Source organism: Anthonomus grandis, chromosome 3, assembly GCF_022605725.1.
Source record: "Anthonomus grandis grandis chromosome 3, icAntGran1.3, whole genome shotgun sequence".
NCBI lineage: Eukaryota > Metazoa > Arthropoda > Insecta > Coleoptera > Curculionidae > Anthonomus > Anthonomus grandis.
The window spans coordinates 16,284,619-16,307,156 of record NC_065548.1 but is presented as its reverse complement, the minus strand read 5'-3'; the positions used below and the strand labels follow the sequence as shown (position 1 = coordinate 16,307,156).

At 30.1% G+C, this 22,538-nt stretch overlaps 1 protein-coding gene across 5 annotated transcripts in view; it reads left to right on the top strand.

Annotated features, from left to right (window-relative positions):
• LOC126734519 (peripheral plasma membrane protein CASK) overlaps positions 1-22,538 on the top strand; it is a 681,912-nt gene that overhangs the window by 625,324 nt on the left and 34,050 nt on the right. For 4 of the 5 annotated variants that reach the window (XM_050438187.1, XM_050438189.1, XM_050438190.1 and 1 more), the window contains 4 exons: positions 735-926; positions 13,821-13,985; positions 14,041-14,109; positions 14,575-14,604. In XM_050438187.1, coding sequence (XP_050294144.1) covers positions 735-926; positions 13,821-13,985; positions 14,041-14,109; positions 14,575-14,604 — 456 coding nt within the window. The remainder of the gene's footprint in view (positions 1-734; positions 927-13,820; positions 13,986-14,040; positions 14,110-14,574; positions 14,605-22,538) is intronic. The other variant, XM_050438188.1, reaches the window with a different exon arrangement.

Here is a 22,538-nt window from a genome sequence, read left to right as displayed (position 1 = left end):
CCTTGGTAAGGAAAAGTTGTCCCCCTCGAAAATAAAATCGACGTGTTCGAGATTTTTGTAAAAAATTTTTTTTTCATACCAAAAATACCTCTGTTTCGTTTTCGCTGGGACACCCTGTATAGCAAATTGATCTGACTCAACGAATACGGTGAAAGTATATTCGAATAATTCTACCTATAGGTTGAAAATAATAAGAATATAATACATATCAATAGAATTAACTTGCCAATAAAAAGCCGTCGTATGCTGACGAATTATGCCTTAGTATAAAAGTATAAGTTGCTTAGGTAACTAAAGGTTGTCACACTAAATTCCCATTGTAAAAATAACATACTTCTACTTTTGGTTAATAAGTGAGGTTGTAGAGGAACATTTGCTGAATGTTAATTTATTTGTGTATGTAAAACTAGTAAATCATTTCTTCTTTTCTTCTGTTAAAAACAAGACATTTTAAATTACGGAAAACATATTAAAATGTAAAAACAAATTACATTATTTTACTATTTGACAAAGAATATAGCTTCGACACAAGGATAGGTAGTTTGCTATAAGTAGATATCTCCTAACGTTTTGAATATGAAAAATGACACGATATTGTGAAAATAAATAAAATCGGATATATATTTAATTAGGTAATAAGCATTTCATAAAACTTTAAAACTTTTAAATATTTAAACAATTCTTTATAACAAATAACTAATTAATTTGAATTAACAAAGTATTTTTTTTTTCAGGCTCTTCTTCAAGCCCACGACGTAGTGGCCCATGAGGTCTATGGAGAAGACGCGGTCCGGGTCACGCCTCCCCCTCTGCTGCCGTACCTCAACGGAGGGGATGACCTGGATGGGCCAAATGGGGATGTGGAACTGGAAAATGTTACCAGGGTGCGGCTGGTTCAATTTCAAAAAAATACGGATGAACCAATGGTAAGATTTAGGTTCTGGATTTATTAATTATTTTTAATTTGTTCCTAATCTACCAGTAGTTTTGAATCCGTTAGCTTTTACAAAATGAAAATTACTATTGCCTTAAAAAATTGTTCATTGTTGCCTCATCATTTATAAAAAGAAAACCTATCAAACCCACATTTCAGTAAAATTTTCTTAATATCGGAAGCTTCAAGAAGCTACTCTTTCTGAAGTATTTAATGTTATAAATGATTTTAACATAAACCACTGGAACTCTGGATTAGATAAAAAGTCTGCTTAATTAACTGACAGGACCTTTATGTCATATCTTTATTAAATAATTAGCTACAATTCACAATAATTGCTCTTGCTATAAAAGCTCACTATTGTTAAAGTTCTTCATAAAAATGTCACAAAGATTTCCATATTCTAGAGAGCTACAATCCAGTTATTGTATTCTTTGCTAAAAAGTTTTTCAAAACGCTTTGCAATTGCAATTACGTTTTTCTTTATAAACTAATATAATAAAATCTTATTAACCTTTGTTTTTTACAGAAGCTTATAAAATTAGATAATTTTAAATTTATTGATAGCAATGTGGATAGTCTGAAGAGACAAGAGATAGGTTTGGCTAATTAGTAGAACTTGTTAAAAGCCTTTAGCTATTTGGATTATAATACTAAATATATGAGTCATCTGAGAAACACCAATAACACTAGTGAGATCTTTTTGTAGACCAAAAGCAAGTTGTGTGATAAGGAGGATCTTAATTTTTATTCTGTGGATATAATTTTTTTTCCGATTCTCCCAAGAGCCAATGTCTTATTTCTTATACTGCATAAAGGAGCTTATGGTCAGATTTAATTCTGACTTTTTAAGTTTTAATTTCACAAGACATTCAGACTACAAGTTTTTAGCATTTTAAAAGAAAAAAGTGTTTTGGGAAATTTTTAAAAAAATGTTGGAGATTAGAGTCTGGAATATTTATATGAAATCCTGATTCTTACTGGTTTCTGTGTACAGTACTTTTTATTACTTCTTCCTTCTTTCCACTTATATTTTTATGGAAATCTTTAACAATTTAAAAAATTCAAAGTTCTGATATAGAAATTAATGCATGACATTAATTAACGTCTACATTATATTGATAATTGAAAATATTAAGATGAAGAAACCTATATTATATATTTTTCAATAATATAGTTGTATAACGTCCTAAGTGTGGAGCTGTGAACTATGGCAGAACTAGTAATCCCGAATAAACTTGCCAAGTTAACAAAGATCATCATGGAAGTGTACTATGGATCGAAGGGCAGCACGAACCCTTTCTACTACATTTCTTCAAGCCTTCTTATAATAACTTTAGAGAAAGTAGTAAGGAACGTAAAAAGGGAGATATCTTTTATTCAGAAATCGGCTCCCATCTTATATCGGCCTTTATGGGTGATATATACATCGTTGTTAAAGAAGAATTTCTAAAAATCAAATCTGCAGCGGAAATTATAAGACAAAAAATAAATGAGATTATAACCAAGAACATGGTCACATGAAGAACTGAGCGTAGCGTAGTTAGCGTAGGATAAAATTTGACCATGTCAAATTTTATGAATTTAAATATCTGAATGCCGCTAGCACGTCAGATAATAATATGACGAAGAAAATTTACATCAGAATACAAAGTGCCGATCGTTGTTTTGCATTACAGAAAATAATAAAATCCAAAACTATATCTTGGATGACTAAAATAAGAATATACCACTCCATTGTAAAGTCAAATATGATTTATATGATAAAAAAGATCATACTGAGAATTCCAGAAAGAAAATTTCTATGGAGTTTATAGAACTATATCACCAAGCGGATATTGTTTTAAAATAATTAAAGCCGAATGAGTGAGATGAGCCGGCCATGTCAAAAGACAGGAAGATGCAAGGGTTGTTAAAGGGAACAGACTACAACCGGTAGAAGATCATTAGAAAGACCACGACTACGGTCAAGGGACAACATAGCTTCAGATCTTAGAACTTGATTATCATGAAAGCTGAAGAAATCTTAGAAAGATTTCTTCAGCTTGAAGGCCTTTCAATGTTCTAAGGAAGAAATAGTGATGAACAAAATTCAGTGAAGAAAAATTGTTGAGTCAACCAAGACCCACCCTGGGTTGTAACAGCTACAGAGACAAAGAAAGCGTATAACAATAAGCATCATGCTGCAATTTTAATTTAATAATATTTCCACAAGTATTATTTAAAATTTAATGATACTTATAATTAATCTTTAACAGTTTACTCTTACCACTGCATAAAAATAAATTTCACCCGTAGAATATCAATTAACGAAAGATGACTCGGACCAAAGAATATCTTTCTGTAAAAAAACTACTCTTTTACCTACCTAGACTATCTTATCCACATCGTCAGTATATTTTTCAGATATAAATTCCTTCCTAATGATAATGTACATAGACAATATTATCGTTATTTGAGTAATACCAATCCTTATACTTTCAGAAAAACCATTTTTAACTTAAAAAAAAAAACAGAAATTTTATAAGGAATCCGGTTCATTCTTAATTCTGTACTTGAAAAGGTAGAAAAAAGCCCTTAACCTGATAATCCTTATGAATTTGATATGAGCTTTGTATTTTAATAAGATAGTAAGAAATATTCAAAAAATTTTAAATAGTCTTTTTCTTGATCACTAGATTTATCCTTGTAGCTTACGAAATGGCCAGCAAGATCAGCGGACTTAACAGCTTTTGACTCTTCTTTCTGGATTCACATAAAGCAACAAATGTATGTAACCTAACTATCTTCTATTTTCGATGATGTTGATGTGAAATTTTGAAAATATTTAAGGGAAAATATTGAGTAGGTGGTTTTTAAGTTCATAAGGAAATACTTATCAAAATTAAGACTTTCTTTTTAAATATTGAAGAAGTAGTCCATCCTGCAGAGGAGTAGTATAAATTGATAAACAATTCACTCTAAGTCATCTTCCACTCAATTTAAAAAATAATAAACCAGTACAGGATAACAGAGTGAATTTTTCGATTACGCTTTTGAAACGATTTAGTGAAAATGGCGTTATATTCTGTAGTACTTTGATACCAAAATATAAGAGTCAGTTTTTGAGTTTTAAGGATATAGAAAAATAATAAATATCCCATCATTTTCAATGATTATTAAGTTGAAACTTAGTATTTGGATTTAACAGTCAATTTTACCCTACAGTATAGTAATCATCTACCAAATTGTTTAAATAGGGTGGCAAGTTCCGAATATAAATTAAATTATAACTTAATTTTCTATAAATGGTTTACGTAAATTTTCATACTTAAAATAGTTCTATAAGACTCTTTTCTGAATAAAGAAAAGCAAAATACAAAGCAATTTGTAAAATTTGTGGGTATAGAACAAGAAAGAACTTTAGCTTTCTTATTCAAAAAAGTTTCAATGTTTCAACTTTATTTTTAAGTCTCCATTAAGGGTACAATGAGAAACAAAAATTATTTACAGCTTAGCGAAGAAAAACTCAGCATGTATGCTGACATGAGCAATCATAAAAAAATGCTTCATCACAAACAATAACAAATTAATTTAATCAAGAATCAAGCAGACCTAATAACTTAAAAATGATAATTTTTTATCCTAAGCCTTTTAGGATAGCTGCTTTAAGTGTTTGTTTTTAATCTACAAGCAAAACCTAAGAAAAAGAACTGATCTGTATCAAATTCCAATATCGCAAAAGGAGAAAACATATTTTTATTTTATCGTTTTTATTTCATAATTGCCCATGAGAATTATGAATAAAAGCCCATCTAAAATGCCTATACAATCCCCAAAAATGCCGTTATGTATAAAATTGAGGCCATTCGCTCTCTATTTTATGACTTTATAGAATATATTCCGCTTAGGGATAAAAGTTCTCGGCACCCTTCATGAAAAGAACCCTTTAAAAGATATTCTAATATAAATTTCCTCCTAATGAAAATGAGAGATGCACGGTGCCGCGCCTTTGTAGAATTATGACTTATAATATTAAAATGTCTTCTTTAAATAGATCCTAAATGAAATTTTTGTCAGAAAAATATCATTTTTAATAAAAAAGAATAAACCATTATATGAAAAATAACTTATATATTAGCTTAAAATCAGTACTGATACTTTCAAGTTATTCTCTCAGATTTTAGGCATTAGCTTAAATTAAGCTTTAGTCAAATTACTTTTCGGAAGCCTAAGTATTTCTCAAGATTTGCATACACCTGGCCCGAATCCTGGAAGTGCAGCGTTCACATTGAAAGTAAATTGTAGGTTTCCATTGCCAGTCAAATCATGGAAATTCAGCGCTTAAGAAAGTTTGATCTACTTTATGATATATGAAAGCGGAAATGGTGCTACCGGTAATGGAATTTGGATAAGAAGATGTATAGCCGTAGGAAATCAGTTGTAAAAAATATATATCTTTATTTTTAGTTACGAGATTTTAAAGTGGAAGTCCTATGTATTTGCCTTGTAAAGGCTCGACAGTTGCTAATAACCTTTTATATTTGCGATATCATGAAAAATGTTATCTTATAATTTAATTTTAACAAATAATTGCAAATAGTGGCGAAAAAAAATTAAACATGGTTTTACAAAAACACTACTAAAAAAAACAAGAAACAGCATTATAGTGAAGTTGTTTTAAAAATTTGCCTTTCAAATCCGCTCAATCTTACTAACATATATATTTTTATAATTGTATTTTTTTTCATGTAAAATGTTTTATAAACTTGTCTCTGATATGTAGTATGTATTATAAGATGCATACTATATTTTCTTAATGTATACGTCAAATAATTCAGATCATGATATAAGATTGGCTAAGCTAAAGGAAAATTTAAAAAAATCTGGATTGGACATCGAAAAAATTTGTCATCCTTTAGACTAAAAAACTAGTTTCTTTTATCGCTTTACAATAGTAACTTTTCTTTTTTAAATTTGCTTACATAGTGAATGTTCAAGTCCAATGGGTTGTCAGAAACTAAGTGGAGAACGCAGCAAATATCTGTTAGTAGCAACCAGCACTGGGATTCTAAAATTACGATTCGACACGATTACTCGATATGACTGATCTAAATAAAATTTTCAACCGTGAGTGTCTTGCGGATTGCCTAGTTTTTATCGATTTGTCGACGACACGCTTGGGTATATCGTATGCACCAGACGATATAGCTTCTTCCTTATTTAATACGTGCATAATATGCCAGCATCCTTTTTTAAATGAATTTGTTGCATTGATTGTTTACCAATAGTCATACCAAGTTTTCATTAGTATATTATCAAGAAGCTTTCTTAAAAACAACTAATAGATCTAATTCGACCCTATTTTCCACAATCTTCTGTTAATAATAGAGGCAGACGAAGTAGAGTTACCATTGAATGGGCAGTTTTAGAATGTCAAGATTTTATTTCACAGATTGTTACTAAAGATGCATTGGACAAAATTTTAAATTTGGAATTAGCGAAACTACTGCAAGTCGTTGGATCCATAAAATTACTGAAATAATTGACAATTACCTTGCTGATCGATTTATTAATTTTCCAAATATGAGAGATGAGAGACAAATTAATAAATTAACATTTATGGTGAGATCAAATTACCCTGGCTATTGATTGCACCCATGTTGCCATATTAAAATCAAAAGTGAACGAACACAACAAGTTTTTGTGACTTTCCATGAATTCAATTATTATTTCCCAATGGGTAGGGGTGATTTTAAATGGCATTTTTTTTTATTTTAAAGAAATAGTATAGATATATATTTAAATAAAAAAACACGGAGGTGAAAAAAATTAACAAAATAAATGAAAATTCTTAGTGTTTATCAATAGAAAAGACAATTGACGCTTCCATCTGTCAAGTATTAGGGAAAATAACAAATATTTACCAAGAAACCTAAATCAAATCGAATAAAACGAGTTTAGCTGACGATTGAAATTTAGAATCACCCTTGTCTGTGAGTCGCGATCGAATTCGAAGTCATGATCGTATCGAGATCGAGTCGTGATTTTAGAATCCCAGTCCTATTTATTTATCTGAGGCCATTGTAAATGTCAAGACAACCCTATATAAATCGATTGACATATTCGTCCTACATATTTAATTTTTAATATGAAAGTTTTACAGGTTAGTTAACCCGCGATCACTCGCGCGGTTAATTATTACGTTGTCACTCGCGTGTTAGATTTAATCTAACATATGAATTTCAGACAATTTTATATAAAAATAAAATACAGTGTGATATTATTTTGTTTTAACATTTATTCAAGAAACATAGAACATAAAGTACATTCGTAAAATAAACAGAAATTCGCACTTTGGCCATTAAAAGACAATTGAAGGGTGCAAGTGCTTTTTTTCGATAATTTGGTTTTCGGCCATAATTCAAAAGTTAAGATGCATATTTATTGGAATAAAAAGGATCCAAGTGATTTTTAATACTCCTAGCGCCATCTCTTGGTCACTGAATTAAGTAGGTTATTAAATGTTAATATTTGTTTAGAATAGAAAAGGTACAAGTGCACTTGTACCCTTTTTATTTTAAATATTCTAGAATATTTAATACGTTTGGTATACGCACATGCGGCAATCTGAGGTGTTTTTTTGTATGAAATTGACCATAAATTTTTGGAGCCTGGTCACACACATATATGGAATGTGATAGGTCTTTTGGCCTTATTGAAAAATCCAAAAGAAAAATGCCACAAGTATTTATTCCTTTCGATTGGATCAACGTAATAAAATCATCTTCGAAGCGATTTTTGGTACAGGAAATGACCAAAGAGCAGTTTTACTCCTTTGAACATCTCAATGCTGCAATAGGTGATCCAAAAAAAGATACCAACATGAAAAAAAATTAACTTTGGACAAATTTGTCACTTTAATTATGCCAAAACTTCAAAATCATATTTAATTTCAAGTGCACACTTAACAATGATTTTCCATTTTGTACGCGTGAATGTGATTCATTGGCTTCTGGTCGACCATGTAATCGTATGGAAAATATGTTCTGAACATTATTAAATAATGAATCTTTATCTATCAGCGTTGACAAATGGAAGAATTTACAATCTCTTATGGAGTACATACCACCTCGACACCATAAGTTTTACCAAGAGTTGACACATGGAAATAAAAAGAAAAATCAAAAAGTTAGTGCAAAAAAGAAAAATAATAATAAAACAGGAGCATCTACATCGGCTGTTATTGATAATGTTCTTCCGAACGATACATCAGAATCTGAAGGGGACGACATGGGACTTCTAATATCTGATGATGATACTGATTAGTTTTAAGTTTATATTAATCACTGTTTATTAAAATTAAATTTTATTTTTGATTTTTTTTTAATTTTTACTAAACTACCTCTCTGAGTTGTTAGAATAAAAAGGGTATAAGTGCTTTTTTTTTTGTTAAAAACACTTTTATTTAAATATCATATTATAAATTTAATAATACCATATTTTAAGTATTATATTTAAAAAAAAATGGAAGTAAAAATATTTATTGGATTTTTTTATATTAACACAACTTTAAGCCTAATTATCTCAAAACTGTTTCTATGTTACTTGCACCCTTTTTATTCTAACCCCTTCAATTATTAAAATAGTGCAATCAGTCTATTCGTCTTCTTGCATAACACAGTCATGGCATAAAACTGTAGTTTTTATCGTATGTTCCTTACAAATAGGTTTGGAGCATACATCACACTGGTAATTTGTAAATCTATTTTTTCTGATTTGACAAAAAGAGCATCTAGGTTTTCTCTGGGTACCAATTCGTTCTTCGCTGGCTCGTTCTGCTAGACGTGCTTCAGAACCAAGGACATTTCGAATTTTTTGCTTCAAGGGGATTGAAAAATGTTGAATTCTAGCACGCTTTAGTAAATGTTTAGCAAGTTGTTTTGCAAGCTCACTAAGTAATTGTCTTCGAGAAACGTTATTTTCGATGTTGGAGGTATAAATAATCCTGGAATTTATTCCTCCAATGTTTAGCATTGAGCAAAAAAAAGTGAGTGGCCACCTGTTGCTTATCCTTGTAACGGAGTACTCCGTTTTCATCCTGTCTACAACGTCCACTGCTCCCTTTGTAAGGTTATAAAATGTAATAACCGAAGGCTTATGTTCGTCACCAGATTCGACATGAATTTCGTCGGTATCGTGGAACGTGGATAACATAAGAACATTTTTGCTAGGCCTTGGTATGTAAGATGTAAACATGAATTAATTGGGGTCTTTCCCATATGCAAACATACTACTTTTAGGTTTACGAATTTTTGTATTTAGAATTAAGTTAGGGATTTCCCTTTTGTTTTTCCTTAGCGTTCCTACTAAGGTCAGTTTTTGATTTTGATATAGATCATTCGCTAGCGGTACCGAAGTAAAGTAATTGTCAACGGTTACATTCCTACCACTTCCATTGCAATGCGTAAGAAGACGTTTTACGATACTTGCTGCATCATTAGGTAATTGAAACTGGCCATTGGACATTTGACATTTTATATCTCCAAATTGTGGGTATAAAATGTTCTTGCATCAGCTGCTGCATAGATTTCGATACCATACTTTGCTGGTTTATTGGCAATATATTGTCTGAAACGGCAACGTCCCCTAAACGCCTCTAGCATTGCGTCTATGGTTATGTATTCCCCAAGGGAATAGTACTAAACACATTTTTCCACAAAATGATCAAAAATATAGCGCAGTGGAGCCAGATTGTCTTCTTTTGCTCTTTCCTGCCTGGTTGCCTTATGGTCGAATCGAATACCTTGTACTAGCAAGTGAAATCGGCTCTTAGACATAACTGCCGCAAAACACTCCGGAGCTGTTCCATCTGTTAGCCATAGCTCATTTGTATTTAAATGTTGAGATTTTTTACCCCAGCTAAGTACAGAACTCCCAAAAAAGGGTGCATTTCTTCAAAGTTAGTCGACAAACAATCTCTCTCACGTTGATATTTAGGTCTCATCAGGTCAAGCTGTAGAAATGTACATTTCACGATATACACTATAATTTCATCTAGAAAAAATATTTTCCAGCAATATATGTTTTAGCATTCTTAGCAGTATTTTTTACTCCCGGTAATTTTATTACAATATTTTTAGAACGCGTTTTACTTCGAATAATGCCTTTATGCTTTCACCACTTTGTTACACCATCTTTCCCAATGTAATATAGTTCATTGAGAGTCACCGTTTTAGTCCATTGAGGTTCAAGGTCGTCGATATCAGATTGCTCGGTGTCCGTGTCATGGTCGCTGTGTTCAGATGGTGCATCTTCATCTGAGACATCACACTCTACTGCAGGTAAAAAATCTGTTTCTTCAGAAGCTTCCCAAAGTGCTAATAACCTTTGCTGTTCCTTTTCATATGACATTTTGTAAAAGTGCAACTTTAAATACTTCTAACAGGATCACTCGCGTAGTTAGATATTTTCTAACAACTTTGTAAAAAAACGTGAACGTAATAACTCGCGCGTTAGATTCCGTCTAACAGCTTCGTCATGCTCGCCTAAAAGCTACTAAAACAAATTTCGTGGATGGCGTTAGACAAAAGGCAATATGGGACGAGTACTGCGATAGATGAACTAGAAATTCACCGGACCGACGTTGCCGCACTACTATTCTTGGTCTTTTACTGATGGAAAATGTTAAAATGTTAGAAAAAATCTAACAGCGCCAGTGATCGCGGGTTAAGTTAGAGCGAATTTAACTTTTTTCAGCAAAGTTTTTTCCGCAACAGACATAAGCTGCGTTCTTAATTTTAGTTGCTGACAACCAATGGAACGCTAACTTATTTTTAACAAACATATTTTTAAAAGACTTTTTGTGGAAACTAATAGGGGAGAACGGTATGAGTCACGGGAGCAATAAGAGGCTTAAAATATTTACGAAAATATATGCAGGGCGACATCTATTAATAATTTCGTCAAATATCAGTATTTTTGGAATAAATCCGTTGAGATGAGTGTTATTCGATACGCTGCATCAGTAAACACATGCATTTTTGCGGTGAAAGGTAAAAAACACCTGAAATAAAAGCGAAAAAGACAATATTTTGGTCAGTCTTCGTGATTTATCTTACTTTTAGTAAACGTGAAGACACCTTAAAGGTAAGATTCAGTTTTTTTTTTAATATACATTAACACAGTTTAATAACCGATTTTCGAGAACATTGATCTTGGGGTAACAACGAGACGATCACTAAAGAGTAATAATGACGTATCCATTATTCCCCAACGATAAATAACTTCGTTTATAAAATTAAATTATAATTACTTTAGAGTTAATAAAATGCAAGAAAATATATAGGTTCCCCTTATATATACCGATTAAATATAAATTATCTTATGATTTATTAAAAAAAAATTAAATCGAGCCTTTTTTGTCAAATGTTTACAACATTTTTCCTCAAGGATCAAGGATCTTTTCCTAAAGAAGTAATGCAGGACCTTGTAAACCTAATAAATGAAGGAAGATGTATTCGTTCAGTAGCAAAAGACAAAAAGCCTGTTCCTGCTACTTTGGCCAGATATATCCAGAAATAAACCCTGGGCAAATTATAAGAATGACAACCAAAAAATTAGCGTTAACGAAACAAGAAGATAATCTAGCGGATTATGTATTAACATGTTTAAAAATATTCTATGGCTTGTCAGTGGTAGAAATAAGACAGATAGCTTTTGAAATGGCGGCCATAAATCAAATAAAGTGTCCGGATAAATGGCAAAAGTAACAAATAGCAGGAATTGAATGGATGCCAGGTTTTATGCATAGACATAAAAATTAATTTTTGAGAAGAGTGTTGCTTATCACGAGCTACTTCATCTAATAAACATAATGGTTCAAAATTTTTCACTAATTTGGAAAATATTAGCAAATAGCAGCAGAACTTTAAACCTAGACGAAACGTCTACAAAAACTGTTTCAGGCGAGTGTCGTGTTCTTGCGGAAAAGGGTAATAAACAAGTCTGTAAAGTAACTAGTGCTGACAAGGGTACCTTGGTTACAACTTGTTCTTTTGTGAGTGCTATGGAAAATTATCCCCCCGCCATGATCTTCTAGGATTCATTTAAAGCAACACATGTTACTTGGAGGACCTCCTGGCACTTGCGTACCTTTGGGACTTGCGCAGCCTACAGGGTGGATGACTTCTCAAGTCTTTGTTGAAGTGATAAATCATTTTATTCAGCACACCAATATCTCTTTACAAAATCTATCTCGATTAATAGTTGACAATCATGAGAGCTATATAGCTTATCAGGCAATTAAATAAGTAAAAGAATCTAGAGTCAAGATTATTACCGCCTCATGCAAGCCCATGATTCCGGGATGTCTAGAAATCCAGGCAAGACTATTTCTACCTATAATGTTGCAGAATGCGTTGGAATCGCCCAAGCTAAAGCATTGACTAAATTAAGTTATTCTTAAATATGGTATCTGACTCTTCAACTTTTAATATAGCAATTCCATTAACATGAGCTCCTCCATCGCTAGCTTTAATTAATCAGCTTATGAAAAACCTCGCGAGTTTGTTTCACCGAAGGATCTTAAAGGATTTCCTATAGCGTAAGAGGGAAGTCAAACAGGAAACCCAGAAAAAAGGAAATAAATGTTATATCTACAGACACTCCCATGCTGGACTTAAAGAGTCACAAGTCCCTAAAAAAGTAACCAAAGCAATTAATGAAATAAAAAAAAATATTTTTAATCAGACAAATCTGATGTTGAATCATTCAATGAGATTTGGCTTTTAGAGCACATTCATAAGAATCCTGAGCAAGGAGATTATGTTTTGGTTAAATTTAATAAATGCATGTTTTATATGGGACGAGTTCTTACTGAAATAGATAATAGAATGAAAATATTTTTCTTGCGATAAGCCTTAAAACTAAATGGATTTGTAATACAGAAAAAAAGTTTATTTAGGCATATTTAACTTAGATTCAATCGAAATGGTATTGCCAAAATTAAAGCCAATTAAGCTGACAAACCGTTAACAATCAGCAGTGTCATTTGAGATTTGAAAATGTAATGTACGTTAGTTTTAAATATATAACTACTTTTGTATGCATTTTTTGTTATATACCTACTTAAAATATATATTTTTTTATTTATTCTGATGTCTTTTTGTACCTTTTGAAATGTCTCACTGTTTGTCTACTACGAGTCATTAGGTCTTTTGACAAAATTTAATGAAATTTATGTTTTTCCCCAATAAAATGTAAATTTAAAAAACGTTTTTTTTTTATAGGAATTATTTATATATGAGTGTTAAACTAACATTAATTAAGGAAAAAAATATTGAAAAATTAAAAAAAGTGTTATTGTTACCCGTTCACCCCTAAAATTTAATGGTCTATAAGTGGTTTCATACATTAGTATGTGAAATGTAGGATTGTGCTGTTCACTTAATTATTTGTTATGAAAACTTTCCCAAAAACTTAGGACTTTAAGGCAAATAATAGAATTGTTGAATACCTTTCTAACTGTGCTTCCATTATTATTTCTTATACTACATAATGGCTGACATTAATTATTCTTTACTTGTTCTTCCTTGATTTCCCTATCCGCATTATTCAAGATTTTCCGGACAAGTAATTTTTAATTTCCTGTTACTTTATAAAGGTCGAAGATTTCTATTTTTTGACGGGTTTGTTAATATCCGACCCTTGTTCCTGCAAATCCCGCTGGAATCAAAAAGAAGTTTTATTAGAAAATTTAATAAGAAAAGGAACAGAATTAATGTTTTATTAAGTAATTTTCCGTTTTCTGGAAATTGTGGAAATCAGATTACTTTAGTAGCTTGCAGTCATAAAATTATTTTATTTCTATATAAGTTAAATACGCTTAAAAATTTGTTTTTTGCAGGGAATTACATTAAAAATGAACGAGGATGGAAAATGTATAGTAGCAAGAATAATGCATGGAGGGATGATACATCGACAAGCAACTCTTCATGTAGGAGATGAAATTAGGGAAATAAATGGAATACCTGTTGCAAATCAGCCAGTCGGTGCATTACAGAAAATACTCGTAGGAAATTTTATATAATAATTTAATACCACTTAAATAAATATGTTATTTTTAGAGGGAAGCTAGAGGATCTGTGACGTTTAAAATAGTTCCCTCTTACCGAAGTGCCCCACCGCCCTGCGAGGTAAGCCTATATGTTTATTTAGAGGTAGTTTTTAGGCATCATCATCATCATTTCGAACTATTTTTATTTTTCGTTTTTTTTCATGTTATTTTTAGCACATCCCATCAAACCAGTGAAAAATATCTTAGTGTTTTTTTTTCTTTATTGCTTTTTGATCAATTAGAAAACGCTTTAATGCGAAATTTTATTAGAGTTTTTAGTAGACTTTATAGTTTATTTTAAGGCAATTTTGAATAGTGTGCCTTTTATAATGTACTGTTTTATTATAATTTAGATATTTTAAAAAAATCGAAAAATAACAAATTTAACACTTTTTAGGATAAAATTGTATACAAGCACGTTGTACATAATAATTCATCAAGATTCTTCTCATTTCATACTATTTGGCTTTTTACAATTTAAAATTGCTTTACTTTACTTACTCTCTGCTGCTTTCAAATTAATAATAATTTTTATTTTCTTTAGTTGTTCAGGATTAAACCACTGCCGGTACTTGTAAGTACTTAATTATTTTAGTTAGGACAATTATAATATTTACTGGTGTTTGGTGTGATGTGCTGTGTGTTTAAGTTACTAGAATTTTTATTTGTTTTTTTCCCAATGCGAACATATCTTATTATATTGGATTTTAATTTGTTCATATTTTTCTTTGTTTTTAAATATTGATAGATTCTTTTTGCCACTAAGCCATAGGCATTCCTCTTACTTATTGCGAAGACATATTTGGGAGCCATTAGGGTTAAAACTTTGTCTTAATCCTACATTATAAATGAAAATATTGTTTTTAGGTTCAGGAAATAATAAGTAATAATTTTATTAGTCGTCCACATAAATGAAAAACGAATCCAATCAAATTATAAACTTGCTCACTTTTTACAAAAATACTTGTAACATATGAGCATTTATTGAATTTGTAATAAAGAAGGAACGTTACTCACTATTGACACAATTTATTTATCGAGAGCAAATAAGATTTTCATGGATTTAAAAAAGTAGAGAAATTTGTAACCGCTTAGATGAAGCTGCTAAGATAAAGTGATTTTCGTAAACGAAAGATAGAAAAAGCTAAAATTTACGTAATATTGGATTCAAGTTATAATAAAATCAGAAGAGATAAAATAGAAAAAAAAAACTTCTCAATTCCTACACCATATCCAATATTTAAAGCAAATTGATTTTAAAAGATTTTATATTGAAGTTACTGAAAAGCTTACTAATTATACTATCATTAAGAACGTTGTATGTTAAACTAATGTTACTTTTATAACTGCTGGAATAAATTATATTTAATTTTTTTTTCTTGAGATCTCATTCAGATCTCATGTCCGGAAATCAACTTGCAATAGCAAATCTGAGAGATAAAAAAAATATTGATAGATTTTCGGCTAGTCGTCCTCTTCTATTATATCATATATAATATTTAGGTCCATATAACTATCACCGGGAATAAAATTGTAGATCAGTTAGCTAAAAATGGTACCGTCAATACAAGTCCCATATTCTAATTAAGCTCAATGACGTGATTAAATTAAACAGACGCTATTTACTTACGTAGCTATAATAAAGATATAATAATTTTCTACAAAATACTTTTATTTCACCCACAAGATTTCTTCAACATATTATCATAAAGTTCTTAATAATGTTCCTAAGCTATTTATTACCACTATAATTAGAATGAAATTTAAATATAGCTTTTATCAAGTTTTTTGTCAAATATCTAGTCAAACTGAACTACGAGGAAATCTTAATAAGTTATTTTTTATTTTTGAGAAATATGCCTTGCACATTTTTTTTTCATCAATCAGCACTTACTTTACCTTAAAGGTATAGATAATTGTACAATTTAGTGAAATGTTAAAACTTAAAGACAATTTAAATTAAAATTGAATATTTGTATTAGTCAGTATTAGATTTACTTATGCTATAATAGGACGAAAAGATCTACCTTCCTGCAAGTCTTGTAACATACAAAATTTTCCCTAAATTCTGTTCCACGTAGGTGAACAATGGGTTCGAGAATTTGATGCCGATATTCGTTTGCTATTTAATGGGAGCAGATTAGTACGAAAACCTATCAAAACTTTAGTTCAAACAATCAAAATTCCGCCTTGGTACCTGTCAACTTCTTGAATAGCTTCTTCGTTGCCAGGTATTTGCCACACTGCCAGCCTTTTTGACTTAGAAAGTAGACCAAACCTTGATTCATCAGTAAGAAAAATGTATCTCCATTCACGGTCTTACCAATTCTGATGTTCTTCGGTCAATCCTAATCTGTTTCCACGATTTCCACGGGTTAGTACTGGACATCTTACGGGACGTGTGACGTCAAGATAGTTTTCGTGTAACCTATTATTGTTTGAATATTGACACCAAACAGACCCTGAACATTTTGAAACTCGCTTTGTAACTGATTGGTAGTAATATACTGCGGGTTCCTAATGTTTGAAGGCGAATAACCTATCATTTATATCTCCTGTTGCTTTTGCTAGCCTATGTTCTTTCACATCACTAAAAGTCTCTTCAAATCTCTGTCTATAGTACTCTTGTTATAATTTACGAGATCGCAGATGTTTATACCTCTCTATGTCATACTAACAACTAGTAATTCTGTTTCAGGATCCAGATTTTGACTATGTTGCATACACAATCAAAACAAATTCTCACTACGCTAGCAGCAGAAATTAAATTTAATACGTTTTTCAGTTACGCCCTAAAGATTTTTAACACTTTATTTAAAAATAACTTAATTTAATAAATGTGATTACCTATGTTCAAAGGAACGCCCAGCAAAATAATAAACACAACTTATCTTGGAAACAAATTTTTTCGTCTAAGAATAAAATGATATTTTTTCCTTCCTTTCCATTTTAATGTGTAGTTTCTCTTATACATATGTATAAGATGTATATTTTATGTATAAGATGGTTAGAAGAAAGAGTTAAAAAAAAAACAAAAAATAAATAATAATTTAATTGTGTTTATGAATTACTAACTTTAGGAATATACTTGTGCTCCAATTTTAGCCTGGAATAGTTTATTAATTCGATGTTTTGTATAAAGTAATTGATGGTACTCGCATAATTATGGTAAAATTTCATAATATTATCGTAGATACGCAACCCAAGGTCGCAGAAAAACAAACACTACAATTTTGTGTCAAAAGATCTTGACAGTTTTGACTGTAATGTATGTATAAGACTTAATAAAATTTTGACGGTTTGTCGGATTCGGTATTAGCAAGATTTTTGACATTCATTCCCGAAAATATTAAATAATAAAACTCATTTAGTTGGCTTAAAACTTCACGTTCATTGTCGTTAGCATAATGTCAGAAGGCCTGGTTGTTAATAAGTGATTCTGATAAAAGCACTGGATCCTGGAACATTTTAAAGAGAAATAGATAAGGGATTTGAAGTATTAATTTTAAAAAATTAAAAAAAACATTACTTTTGCAGAATAATAATATATACAGCCAAATGTAATTGTTCAAAAGTTGTTTTAATCTATATTTGCAAATGACAAGCAATTTTTAGTTTATTGATTAAGGGTAAAATTAATTGAATTTGTTTTTAAAATGAAAAACAAAATATTGTAAATTAGCGAGTCAGGGTTTTTTCTCTTTTTAATTTTTTGTTGTTTTTAATATCCGTGCTCTACTAAGTGTCTTCAATAAAAAAATATGGGGTCCTATTATTAATTGATATGAGCCAAACCTAGTATTTTGGTTCACTATAGCCAACTGACAATTTTTTTACAATCCTATAATTAATTTATTTATTGTAATTAAATTATTATTATTTCACCTGTCAATATACAATATACAATAGCATCATTCAATAAGTCATATAAATTAGTTGCTTTAAGTATATAGTTATACAATTTTTGCGATTTTAGTAAAATCAATCTAGTATCTGGTGTTTTCAAAAATTCAAACCACTTGTGGTCCATGAATTAAGCTTTAAAATGAAAACCTATATCCGTAGACCACTTGAATTTTATTTTTTAGCTAAACGGTAAGTCCTACAGAAAAATTTATACCTATAGACCAAAACATGAAAATAATTCATTAAGGTTATTCAATATTCATTAACGAGCGAAGCTCTATAACCATCAAATTTGTAATTTTTTTTCTACGCAAGGTTTTATAAGGTAAAGAGCACCGCAAAATCTACTAAATATATGTTTATTCCTAAAGCATGCATTTTAGTTTGCCAGGAAGTTGTAATTAAGATTAAAATTTGTTAAAAATGATTGGTTTGAAAACCAAAAGTTAGAAATGGAACTAAATGTGTCTTAAATTTTATCATATAGAGCAAAATAACTTTTGCAAAAGTTAGATGTTGAATTTAACAACAGTAAGTTTTGCTACTAATTAAAAAAAAACTCAATAAAGCCAAATGCACCGCAATTGAGTTACTTCAAAATTACAAAAATATTACTAAAAGACAAATTATTTTGGTGAATTTGACGACTCCAATTTTTTCTCCGTTGTTTGTCAAGCTTCGGTCTTTCCAAAGATAAAGTGTTAAAAATATTAATAATCTAATTTTTTTTGTTCTGGTATGCATTGGTTTGTAATGCTATTAGTAAGAATATAATAATAGTAAGTAAGAATATAAGAATATAAGAAGTAGAATTTTTACACTAACATATATATTATATAGATAATCTCCCTAGCAAACAATTAGATATTATATACGATATATGATAGATATAATTACAAGTAAATTAGATTTGCTTCTATTTACACATTTTTTTTTAACAATATTCCATTTTATATCTATTTTCACACCAAACTTTTTCACTTTCTCTACTTTTATATTAAATATACAACTAAGGCTTCCAACATAAGACCTGAAGTGCTTATATCCGAGGCCTTTTTCGAAATGCAAACACATTTTTACCGATATCGCGTTGCACGTATTCTAGTCTATTGGATTTCGATTTAGACTCACACCTATAGAAATGGTAATGCACCCGGGGTAATACTTTGCAGCAAAATATAAGATTGAAATTTAATTCTTCAATAGATTAGAAATTGTTTTTTTATTTTAGTAAGATTTAATAAGGTCTTGTGCTATTAGTATAAAATGAGATAAAATAGTACTGTCAATCTGTAACTTTTTTTGCTAAAATTAGATAGGATTTCTCTGATGAAATATTGATGCTTTGCGAAAAGTTAGTGTTAAAGTTTGCCTTAAGAAAAACCTAAAAACAACAAATTGCGATCCCTTTCTCCGTACTTTTTGGAAAACTCAATTTTTGTTTGTAATCTAATGAACTATCTAATGTGTACCTTTTTGTAATTTAATTTTTATTTCAGGATCTTATCTGTTAAATAAAATGCGCAGAAGTTAGAGGGCGCTAAAGCTATGATGTATGCATTTTTTTTCATTATCTCGTTATCGACATACAGCTCGGTTATTTTCCAAAATTCACATTATATCAATATGAATGGCTCGTAATAATTTACTGGCGCTGTTCTATTTCACTTAAGGTTCCGGGAGCATGTTATTTATCAAAAAATTGTGTTATTCTCCCCTCCTTGGATGATCTTTGGTTTACTCAAAATTTTTTTGGATTTTCTTTTTTACGAAAATTACTCAATTTAAAGAAAAATTTCTAAGACAAAAGAAGGGTAGAATCTAATTGTCTACAATAATTGCTACCTGTATTTGTCACCGTACATCAATAATTGCACAAAATAGAGGCATCAAAGACACATACCACCTCCGTTTAGTCGTCTGTGCATTACTGACTTGGTAATAGACTGACTCTCTCTTTTGGGTTGGGTTGAAATTTGTTCTATTTTCTATGTTTTTTTTCATACAATCACAAATGAGGATTTCGTTTCAATTTTTTATTTTTCACTTTTTCACATATAGAAGACTAACACTTTATTAGTTTATTGATGGAATAATTCCACAATAAATCAAATTAATTCAAGTATAATGAATTGCAAAAAGAATTATGTAGATTGTATCTTAAAAATTGCTTTTAAACAAGTTTGTTTTTAAAGGACTTAAATAACTGATATAGTATGGATAGATGGACCCCATTTAACTTGAAGAGCCTAAAATATCCTTATAGATCCAAAACCACTTTTTTATGTTCATAGCGAAGCTTGATTAGATCTTTGTTTATAACACATGTTTTTCTTAAAATAACTTAAAGAATCATGGTTTGGTCATATCTTAAACTCATTTACTTTACATACTTTTTACATAAATAACTGTTGCGTAAAACGATAACTCTCTTGAAAATCACTCTCACTAAGAAGAAAAAAACGTAAACCTGTAAGCTGGTTAAGAGAAATGAAATTAATGAATCTTATTTTTAATGCAACTGCAATGCATGCAATAATGCAACAATGCATTTAATTTTTATTAAATAAGAAAAATACTTTTGCTTGTTTCTTCTTGGAATATCAACTCGTAATATTATTAAGCTGACTCTGCAGTAATCTTTTTTCCAATCAAATAATAGAAAACTAAGCCTACGTATTAAACAAACCCATTTCTATTTTAATTTTAAAAGAAACTGTCATCACTTAAAATTCTAGGAAAGCAAATAATTTCTTTTAGTAAAAAAAATAGAGAAGGAAATGAAAATTTGTAGTCAAAAGATTAAAGGTACTTACTTAATTTTGAATACTTACTATAGTCATAATATAAACTATTTTAGCTAGTTTCATTAGTTTAAGTAGTTTCCATTTTATCATACAGTAAAACGAGTAAACTCATTGATAGTTGGAGCACGGGATTTTGTTTCTTTGAATTTCAATTCAACTTGGATAAGTAGAGGAGTGTATAGTTTCTGAACTTTGTTAGGACGGTTCAAAGTAACTATTTATGTCAGCCAGCTAAGTTTTTGTGGATCTTAATGTTAGGATTTTTTTTATATGTATTCTATTTAAATTTTTAATAACATTCTTTGACATTAAAGCTGAGAGTATAATATTTATTGAGTGGCCTCTATTTGTGTTCAGATAAATTTAATCTAATAGATAATTTTTGATTGTTTCAATTACAAATTATTATAGAATGATGCAACGGGAGTGTGAAACTATATAAGCCATCAAAATGTAAAGTATAAGAAGAGTTTTTAGAGACTATAAAAGAAAAAGGTAAGCGTAGATTTCGCCTAAAGGTTTTGTTTTATGAAAAGTTTATTGCATAGAGTTTAGAATTTGCGGTTCATCATGTAGTTGACTTAAAGAAGTAAAATCTTTACATTTTTTAAAGCCTTTACTGTTTTTGTCAGAGTCAAATATTTTCCAGAAATGAAATTTAATTGAAATAATATACGTAATAATTAAATGCATTAAATTGCATAACGATAGTCGTGAAAACTATGTAAAAGGCAAAAGTTAACAAAACTTGATTCTTTTCCGATAAAATTAAAAAAAAAATTATACCAAATTCACTGAAATTAGGTTACAAAAAAAATTATTGGCAATTTTATTGTTTCCGTTTATTATGCAGTTTCGCTCTCGAAAGTGAATGATTGAATTATCTTCATTTTTGTTTTGTACATTTTTCTATACGACCAGAAAATCAAGTTCAAAAAATTAGCCCCAATAAACCGCAAGGGTGCAAGATACACATTTTCCTTTTTCAGCATTTTTTCTTATAGACCACTAATAACTTACAAAAGATAAAGGTGGATTGGATTTTTTAAGCCCACAAACCTGTTTAGATATCAGGTTGACTGTATTATTGATAAAATTTTGAATCTCATTCAAAGAGATTTCTTCTTGACGAGAACACGTTACAAAATTAATTTTAGCTAATTTTAATTGCTTAGCATTTCTCAAAATTCTGCATTTTAGCATTCTTTTACACGATGAATATTGTCGAGTTAATATGAGCCTTTCTATGCCGTCCTTTTGAAGGCGGAATTTTCGGAGCGGAATTCTGGCCAAACATTTACGCAAAATTAAATTTGAATTCGCAACTCTTTATTGTTTCCACATTTTAGATTGCATTGTTTTTTTTTTTACTAAAACTACCACAACTTATATGTAATGTGCAACCAGATTATTTTATTTTAAAATTTTGCTTAAGGCTTATTTAATCGTGCACCATGATTGATTTAATTAACTTTTTGTAAGAAGCTTTTGAAATAAATGGATTTTAGAAGTCGAACAATCGCCCTTTGAATTCTGAATTCGGATATTAGAGAAGAACTAGAGAGAAGAGTAGACAATAGCTTATCCAAACCATTAACGTGTTAAATTATCTGCAATTGAAATCAATCTTATAAGAACCTACTTCCATTATGTTCCAGAAATTAATTGAACCTTTTAAGTGAATAAACAAATTTCCACTCCTCTATGACGCCCCAAAGGAAAAATCAGATAAAGTGTCCACGGCAGAATGTCTGTATTCGTTGATTGAATAGTGCTTCAACTTGTTTTCAATTAA